Raw genomic sequence first — 10,163 nt, forward strand, 5'->3', positions numbered from 1 at the left:
CACAGGCCCCAGCAGGCATGCTACTGGGGCAAAATGTTTCCTTTAAATTGTCATTCACTCATTCAATTAATTAAACACTTAATGAGTAACTGCTAGACAGTGAAGGATGGCACAATTTTATGAGATGAGGGTGTATATTCACTTAGAAGAAGTTTTCTGAAACCAAAAATTCCATCAATTACTTTTTTACAAACAAGCAAAATTTTGCTTTTGTTTCTTCAGAATCTGAGCTGAAATAGTTTAAGTGCTACTCCATAAGCCATGATGGAAATTTCCAACAACTTCACATTTCCATTTTCAACCTTCTATCTGACAGGCATCCCAGGATTGGAAGAGGCCCATGCTTGGATCTCTATTCCTTTCTGCTGTCTCTCTGCCATTGCCCTTTTGGGAAACAGCATGATCCTGTTTGTCATTATGAAAGAGCAGAGTCTCCATGAGCCCATGTACTATTTCCTTTCCATGTTGTCAGCTACTGACTTGGGCTTGACCATTTCCACCATGTCAACAACACTGAGTGTCCTTTGGTTTGATGCCAGAGAGATCAGCTCAGACAGTTGTGTTGTTCAAATGTTCTTCCTACATGGGTTTACATTCATGGAGTCTGGGGTCCTGGTGGCAATGGCCTTTGATCGTTTTGTGGCCATCTGCAACCCTTTGAGATATACCACCATCCTCACTAATGCCAGGATCACACAATTAGGTGTGGCAATGGTCATCCGTATGATAGTTCTAATGCTGCCCTTGGTTTTGTTATTTAAGAAACTGTCCTTCTGTGGTCCTAATGGTCTTTCTCATTCCTACTGTTACCACCCTGATGTGATAAAATTGTCATGCTCAGACACTAAAGTCAATAGCATATGTGGATTAGTTGTTCTCATCCTGAGCACAGGAATTGACACACCATGCATTGTGCTCTCCTACATCCTGATCATTCGCTCTGTCCTCAGTATTGCATCCCCCAAAGAGCAGCACAAGACCTTCAGCACCTGTGCATCGCATATTGGGGCTGTTGCCATTTTTTATATACCCCTGATTAGCCTGTCCCTGGTACACCGCTATGGACAGTTGGCTCCCAAGATTGTACATACAATGATGGTCAATATCTACCTAATGCTTCCACCTGTGATCAACCCCATCATATACAGTGTGAAAACAGCCCAACTCCGCAAGGTGGTGATCAAGTTACTCCTTACAAAGTACACTCCAGTGTAAGGTTGGAACAATGACAGATTAAAATGGCAGGTATAATGTCACTTTGGTGTTGAGATTTGATTACAATATGCATGAGTTTAAAGATTTTTTTTTCAAAGCAGGCCCCAGATAGTCTTAGAATCTCTGTTTCTTTGAAATGTATTGGCGGTGAGAGCAAAAGTATGTGGGCTCATTCTCAGGATTATTCCCCTAAATGAAAGGAAAATTAGTCTTTGATGTTATAAACTTTTTAACAAATAATTTGAAATCTCTATTATAGTGTGGTTTAAAATTCTTATTGTTAGACTGTGGGCATTACATTTATTACCTGTCCAAGTGCCATTTGTATAATTGGAAGAAAAATTGTCTTCTAATGTGACCAGGCTAAAAAGAATGGAAAATTCAAATTGTATTCAAGCCACTTTTTAAAAAATTCAGTTTAAGGTTTTTTGTGTATTTGTTTATCTTTTAACATATATTTCAGAATTTCCTGAGATAAGACAATTAAGTTTTACATTTCTGGTGTGTCATAGGATTTTGAGGAAAATAATTTTGAGGTTAAATCATTATTAAATGGTAAAATTAACATAATATAAAAACTAACATAAAATAAAAACATTAAAATGCTTTCAAGGATAATTATATTGGTAGTCAAGGAAATGTGATATAAAGGGGCATAGAATCAAGAGTCTACTGTGGTTATCTCTTTGTTGGCATCTAGCTTGTCACTTAGCACTTATGTACATGTCACTTTACATAGTGTACCAGTTATGACAATTTACATTTCTTTTTCCTACATATTAAGACAAATAATTCATTGGTCTATTCTCTCTCCCCTCAGATGAATTATTTGCCAAAGGTCACATCCAAATCAAGGATCTCTCAAATTATCTTCCCCATATGCTCAGAAGCTCAAAAAAGGTAGAGACTCTGCCTGGAGAGGACTTGAACAAATGACATTAGGAATAATTGTGGACCTAAAATTTCACTGACTCATTCATACTACCCCAGAGGCCAAGTCTTTTTCTTAGACCCCATTCTAGTGCTTTTGGTTTCAGCTCCTAGGGCTTTCACCCATCATTGACTTCCAAACTCACCTAGTTATTCAACCACAAATTGAGTCACTGAGAATCTTAGGTCTTTCTAGTCTTGAGGTCTGCTTGGTTTGTTGGGTTCAGAAATCAGCCACTACCAAACTCTAATACCCTGACCTCCCTTTTGACACCTCGCTTTGTTGATTTTCAACTCTCATTTCCGTGTTTCCAATCTACCCCTTTTCTACAATCTCCAGGCTATGTTGTTGTTGTCGTTGTTCAGTTGTTTCAGCCATGTCTGACTCTGTGACCCCATCAGGGGTTTTCTTGGTAAATTTAATGGAGTGGTTTGCCATTTCCTTCTCCACCTCATTTTATAGATGAAGAAACTGATGCAAACAGGATTAAGTGAGTGGCCCAGAGTCACACAAGTAGGAAGTATCTGAAGGTGGATTGGAATTCAGGTCTTCCTGATTCCAGGCCCACTGCTCAATTCACTGCACCATCTAGGTGCCCTCTAGAGTAGGTACTAAACTGTATTTTCTAAGGCTTATTTGTAGAATAAAAGATAATATAGGTTCAGAAATAATTACTCTTGGAAAGGTCTATAAATTAATATGTTAAAGAAATTTACCCATTTATCATTTAAATAACACCTTTATTATTGACTCAGTTTTCTTATATTAATAAATATATTATTTATATTTCTTTAATTTCATCACTGTCACTTCCCTATTCATAACGACCCAATTGAACCCATGAATACTACAAAGAAATATAGCTATATGGCACATGCAAACATATTTTCCATGCCCGACAACAAATATATCTTATGCCTCTCTTGTAGTTCACCATGTCTTTGGGGAGGTGAAAGGCAGGCATGGTTCACAAAAGAGTTCACTGAAGTCATGATTATTTACGGCATTGATCAGAGGATGGGATTATATAGTACCTAAATGGTTACATCCATCCTAAAATCAAAAATCAATTACACCTTGAAGCAAATTTTATTTATTAATGATGGGAATGAACATACAACATGTTTAACTTTGTTGATAACTTGTCATAATATGTTCCCTTCCAATTTTCTCCAGTTTGGGAGTGCATGTAAAGAAAAAGCAAGTGCTTGTAATTCAGTTGAGGTAATGGAATTTAGGAATATCAAAAAAAGTGTCATAGGAGAAACTCTATGTTCATCTGTACTTTATGAGACTGACAAAGAAGCTGTGAGCACCATAACCTGTAAGAAATGAGTAACTGTGACATCATTACTTGGAGGTCTGTATTCAAGTAAGATTAGAGAACGAGAACAATGATGCTTTCTGAGCATGAGTTAGTACAATGAAAGAGTTAGGAACTTGTTTGGGAGATATAGCTGAGTGTTTGGGATTTGTCTTGAAAAGAATGTGTGTGTGTCCTGAGGGTGAATGTGTAACTATAAAGTATATTGAGTTGGGGATGGAGGGAGGAGGTTGATTGTGGACATGTCACTTTCTTGCTAGTCCGAATCTGTTCTATCCCTCTCCACACCCATGGAATATGCTAGTATGAAGTGATTTATGATAGAAGACTATAAGATTGGAGTTAGTGTAACACTTTGCCTCTGTGATAATAGCCTAATATGCTGCCTATTTGGTTTTGTTTCGAATGAAGATCACTATGGAACAGGGTGATGTAATAATATATCAACCACACTGCTAAACTGCACTCTCAAATCCTAATGCTTTCTGTCATTTTAGATGGATTGGTGGTGGTGATTAATTGAAAGGATCAACTCTGGAGGCTGGTTAATTACTGTTTGGGGATACAGATTGTGGAGAGAAAGGAAAGGAGAAAAGAAGTTGGGGGAAATGTGTAGCTTTTAAAAATAATAATAGCTACCATTTATGTACTACTTTAAAATTTGCAAACCAGCTTATTTTTTTTAAAAGATTTGGTTCTCATAATGACTTTATGAGTTCGGTGCTATTTTTATACCCATTTTGTAGATGAGGAAACTAAAGCATATAGCACCTAAGCAACATGCCCAGGGTCATGTCGGTAAGTGTAAGAGATAAGATGTGTACTCAGGTCTTCTTAACTCCAAGTCCTGAGTTCTATCCACTATTCCACCTAACTGCCTATTTACCTTTTAACTCTCTTTGCTCAAGTTCAGAGTTTTTAACCTTTTTGTGTGTCATAGCTCCCCTGGTTGTTCTGGTGAATTCTATAGATCCTTTCTCAGCATAATATTTTTAAATTCAATATACACACACACACACACACACACACACACACACACACACACACACACATATATATATATATATATATATATAATTATAAAGGAAACTAATTATCTTTAAATGTAGTTATCTACATATTTCAAAAATCCTAGTTTGAGAACTCCAGATATAAATGTAATATTAATTAAAGTGGTACTTTTTTGCCGTTTTCTCTTTTAGAGTGCTAAAGGAATCAAGGACTTTTGATTAAGTCTTACTAGGTGCAAAGCCCCAGGTCCACACCCTTTGCTGGTTAGGTGTGAAGCCTTCTGGCCCTAAGAAGGGTATATAAACTCAGAGGTTATGATTTTGCTTTGGGGCTCTCACTCACTGGAAGAGTGTTTGTGTGGAGAATCTGGGTAGTGGCTGGAGCCCCCCACTTTGAAAAAACCCATATGTCGCAGCTTCTCTTTTTGGTAACTATGTGTGTGGTGTCTTGATGAGACAAAGCCTTTCTGCTGAATTGTGTTATTTGCTCGGCTTATATTGTCTCTGTAATTTCTGTTTGTATTTGCTCTGAAGTTCAGGGTGCTGGCATTTCCCCCCTGAACTAAGTGAATGGTATATGCATCTTTGATTAAAGTGAGATTGTTAACCCCTTAAAGTTAATTTCCTTAGAAAAGCAGATCAAAGGACCTGTGCTGACAACTCTTGTTGCTGGTCTTGTTGGGTCTTACAACCCTACAGCAGCTGCTAGCAACACTGTTGTTACAATAATGGAACCTGCTTGGCTTAGATTAATACTTTTGTATTAATGTATTTTGTATCACTATCTCAAATCTGTCATGTCCAATCTGTTGCCTGTCATTGCAACATCTCTCTTATATGTTTTATATTGTTTCCTCTGAGGCTGCCACCAGTATGTTGCAGGTCTTTGTCACATCATGCCTACATTATTTCAACAAACTGCAATTGCTTCTGTCTGCCTCTTTTGCAATATATCCTCCATTCAGCCACCTACTGATTTTCCTAAAATGCATGTCTGACCATCTCTGTCTGTGTCTCTCTCTGTCTCTGTCTCTTACCCCCTTTCTCTGTCTTTCTCTCTCTGTGTCTCTCTCCCTCTACCTCTCTCTCTCTCTCTCTCTCTCTCTCTCTCTCTCTCTCTCTCTCTTTCTCTCTCTCTCTCTCTCTCTCTCTCTCTCTCTCTCTCTCTCTCTCTCTCACACACACACACACACACACTACACACACACATGCTCCTGCTCTATAAATCTCAGTAACTATCTTCTCCAGGATCAAATGATCAAATACAAAATCTTCTGTTTAGCATTCAAAATCTTTCTTAAACTAGCCCTTTCTTATCTTTCCAGTATTCTTACACCTCACTCCTGGTCATGTATTCATTTATGCAAAGAGGCTGGCTTCCTTGCCCTTCCACAAATAAGACCTTCTGTCTCTCAGCTTCAGGCATTTTCTCTGACTGCCCCTGTTACCTGGAATGCTATGCCCCTCATTTCTACTTATTGGATTATCTGGCTTCTTTTAAGTCCTAACTAAAATCCCTTTTCTATAGAAGTGATGTCAAAATCAGACAGAAACTAGGGCCATAAAATCATGATTAAGGATTCCCGAAGACCTCATGTTGACTTAGAAAATAATAAATTATTATCTATGTTTTATTGTATTATTTGTTTATTTTGTTAAATATTTCCCAATTACATTTTAATCTGTTTCAGGCCCCACTTGGGTGTATTGTGAGCTACATTTGGCCCTCTGGCCATGTGTGATGCCTCTGTTCCACAGGAAGGATTTTTTAATCTCTCTTCATTTTAATTCCTTTCCCCTCTTAGTTATTTTCTATTCTCTATATACCTTGTTTGGCCATATTTGTTTGTTGTCTCTCTCATTAGATTATGAACTCTTTAAGGCAGGGAATATCTTTTTTTATACTTCCGTCATTTAGCACAGAGCCTAGTGCATAGAATGTTTAGTAAATGTTTTTTGACTGAATGTTTAAAATCTAACATGCCTGAACCCCATTATATTACCTTTTTTCTGTTGCAAGACATATATCTCTTTCCTTTTTGTTGTTGTTGTTCATGTCTGGATAGATAATATAGTCATGTTCTATTCTTGTGACCCCATGGACCATAGTACACAAGGCCTTTCTATCCTCAACTATTTCCTGAAGTGTGTCCAAGATTGTAACTTTCTTAGGGAACTTAAAATTTATTCTGACATAATGCAAATATGGATAGCTTTCACTTAGTCCATGAAGTATTGTCCCCTGCATTGGCTATAGAAGTATATCTTGCAAGTATCCTTCATAGAATGACTAAAATCACCTGTGATTTTTTGTCTAGTCCATCAAGAAACTCACCATCTTCATCTTCATTGTCACTACTGGAGTAAATACTGAGTCTAGGCAGAAAAGAACTAGAAGATCTTGAAAGGGAAATCCCTATCCCATCTCCATCACCATCTGTGCTTATAGCCCAATTGACTTCAACTTGTGGAAAACCAAAAACCAACTTTTCATTTAATCCAGCAAAAATGGGCCATCCTGATGACAAATGTAACAAAATAGGTTTAGCCTCATTGGATGGGCTCTTCTGGTTCATTTCCTGAAGGGTTTTTCTCATATAGAAAGAAGACCATGTAGTATGATAGAGACACTGATTCTGTATACTGAGGACAAGGAGGATATCTCTGAAACTTACTACTTCTGTAGTAATTAATTAATTAAGCACATCAATTAACCTCCCTGTGTCCCATTTTTCTCATCTTTGAAATCAGGGGGCTAGAGAAAAGTGATCTCTAAGGTCTCTTAAGTTTTGATCTCTTGGGAGCAGCCTTCATATCTGAATGCAAATCCACCTTAAACTTTTCAGTAAGAATGACCTAAATTGAATTTACCTCTATTATAATCTCAGTGACCCAGCCCTTAGTATGATAATGATAAAGATGTTGATGGTGGTGGTAGTGGTGCTGGTAATGACAACACTGACAATAACAATTTCAGGACAAAGTACTCTACACGCATTATCGGATTTGAACATTACAACAGCACTACAAGGTACGTGCTGTTATTATCCTCATTTTACAAATGAGGAAACTGGGGCTCAGAAACATCTTGTCTTGCTAAGTGACACACAGTTTATACCTGTCTGAGGCAAGGTCCAAATTTGACCCTTCCTGACAGAAAGACAAGCATTTAAACTACTGCATCATGTTTTCTTTATCCTGGTACTCTGAGAGACCATTTAAAAATAATCTTTGCATATTCTCTCTGCTTCTGTTATGCTTATTCCCCCCAAAATGGCAATATTTGTTTTGAGTAGCTTTGGGGGTTTTTCCTCCCTCACTCATCTTCAGCTGTATTGATGTGACATCATGTACATTCCCTCAAATAATTCCAGTCAGTCTTCTTAGGCCCATGTGTTCCATAGCCACTGACACTCTACTTATAGTCACCTCTAGTAACTACTCTAAATTTAACATTAATCAGGGGCCTTGTGTCCCTCCTTTACTAAAATAGCTAGGAACTTTATGTAGTTTCTCTCAGTGTTATTTATGCCACCAGATTACCATTCGGAATCCATAAGTCTTTGAGTACTGTGATTACAGGACAATATATGTTTGATGTACATATAATGTCAAGAATTGATCCCCTGGAGCTCCCAATAAATTACTTGTCTACCATTTGTGTTATGTCTGTGGTGTGTTTTTGTTGCTCCTGGTCTCCATACAGGCACTGGCTTGGCTTTTCTTTATCTGGCTCCAAGGACTAAAGAGGCCTCCATTAATTCTTCAATGTTTGCTATCCTCATCTATAGCTCCCTGAGGGTATCAACAGGAACCACATGCACAATTATGCATACATGAAAATTGGAGTTACAGTTTCCTTCAATGAATGTAAACAATGCCAAGCCAATTATCTGGGGAAATGCAATTCATTCCTCACCCACACGTATAGATACATACCTATTCTATCTACTATAATATGTCATTTTTATCTTATTGAATATCAGCCTGACATAGGAGGGTCCTTTGCAAGTATCAATTTTAGCAAAGCCCCACGAAGCTGTGTGGTTTTCAGACTATAGATGACGGGGTTGAGCTCAGGTGGAAGGATTAAGTAGATGTTGGCCATCATTGTTTGTACAATCTTAGGAGCTGACTGGCCAAAGCGGTGCACCAGGGACAGGCAAATCAGAGGAATATAGAAGACAGCTACAGCTCCAATATGGGACACACAAGTGCTAAAAGCCTTGTGCTGCTCTGCGGGTGATGCAATGCTCAGAACAGAACGTATGATCATGATGTAGGAGATGATGATACATGGTGTATCTATCCCTGAAGTCAAGATGAGACCAATTAAGCCCCAGAAGCTACTGGGTTTGGTATCTGAGCATGCTAATGTGAGCACATCTGTGTGGTAACAGTAGGAATGGGAAAGCAAATCCATTTTACAAAATGAGAGCCTCTTTAGCAACAAAAGTGTGGGTATCAACAATACAATCATGCGTATGAGTATCACCAGAACAATCTGAAGGATTCTGGCATTGGTAAGAATGATGCTATGTCTTAGAGGGTCACAGATAGCCACAAAGTGATCAAAGGCCATGGCCACCAGGACACCAGTTTCTATGATTGCGAACCCATGTAGGAAGAACATTTGGACAATGCAGCCATCTAAGCTGATCTCTCTCAAATCAAACCAAAGGACAACCAATGTTGTTGACATTGTGGAAACAATCAAGCTCAAGTCAGTAGCTGACAGCATAGAAAGGAAACAGTCCATGGGCTCATGAAGGCTCTCCTGTGTGATGATGACAAACAGGATCATGCTGTTTCCTGAAAGGGCAATAGCATAGAGACAGCAGAAAGGGATGGAGATCGAGACATGGGCTGCTTCAATTACTGGAAATCCAATGAGGTGGAAGGTTGGAAATGGAGATGTCAAGTTGCTTAAAGTCATCATTGTAGTTTAGGAAGACAGCATTTATTTTCATATAGATCAGATTCTGTAGAAACATAAGAGAATTCCCTCAGTATGTATAAAAATGATATGTTGTATTTTTCCTTCAAAACTATTCCCCTAAATGAGGTAGCACGTGGACTCATTTCTTAAAATTGTGGAATCCTTCACTTCCTAGAACAACTAATCAATAAATCTTTGATAAAAGTGTGACTGACTAAATTAATAAATGTTGATATAAAGATAAATTTATGTATTCTCTATTACTGCTGTATCTCCTGCAAGTATTGAATCTAGTAGAGGAGTTCATTGAACTATTCATCCCCTCTCATCTCCAGCCTTCATAAAAGAACACATATTTATATCATGCATGCATCTGAAAAACTAGATTTTTGCAAGGTTAAATGTATCTAACTCAATCACATTTAATGTTCAGGTTAAATGTATTATTTTTCTTGCTTCATAACTGGGTTTGGAACAAAGCCTCAGGATTGAGTATTTACAAGAAACTGATACCTGGGAAGCTAGTACAAGCATTAGCTTTATTAATCTTTTAAGAAGCAGGCAGGCAAAAAAATGTATATATCACACTATATGGAAATACAGACAGACAGAGTTTAAGTCAAAGCAATTCACCCAGTGGGGTAGGGAGATTTATACAGCACCCAAGATCTCAGTAAAAGTATGAACTTATAGTAGAGATTTGAGCAGGGAAGTTTTATACATTAATAATGGGAATAGTTGAAA

At 37.8% G+C, this 10,163-nt stretch overlaps 2 protein-coding genes across 2 annotated transcripts; one reads left to right on the top strand and one right to left on the bottom strand.

Moving 5' to 3' along the window:
- The first annotated feature begins 261 nt into the window (after positions 1–261).
- On the top strand, positions 262–1,215 carry LOC118836614 (olfactory receptor 51F1-like). The gene has a single exon (XM_036743855.1). It carries the CDS (start codon positions 262–264, stop codon positions 1,213–1,215), a length of 954 nt encoding a protein of 317 aa, XP_036599750.1.
- A 4,762-nt stretch (positions 1,216–5,977) lies between these two features.
- LOC118836615 (olfactory receptor 51F1-like) lies at positions 5,978–9,419 on the bottom strand. The gene is made up of 2 exons (XM_036743856.1): positions 8,496–9,419; positions 5,978–6,010 (listed from the first exon to the last, which is right to left on the bottom strand). Exons 1-2 carry the CDS (start codon positions 9,417–9,419, stop codon positions 5,978–5,980), a joined length of 957 nt encoding a protein of 318 aa, XP_036599751.1.
- Positions 9,420–10,163: the final 744 nt, after the last annotated feature.

The sequence above is a fragment of the Trichosurus vulpecula genome, chromosome 2 (assembly GCF_011100635.1).
Source record: "Trichosurus vulpecula isolate mTriVul1 chromosome 2, mTriVul1.pri, whole genome shotgun sequence".
Lineage (NCBI taxonomy): Eukaryota > Metazoa > Chordata > Mammalia > Diprotodontia > Phalangeridae > Trichosurus > Trichosurus vulpecula.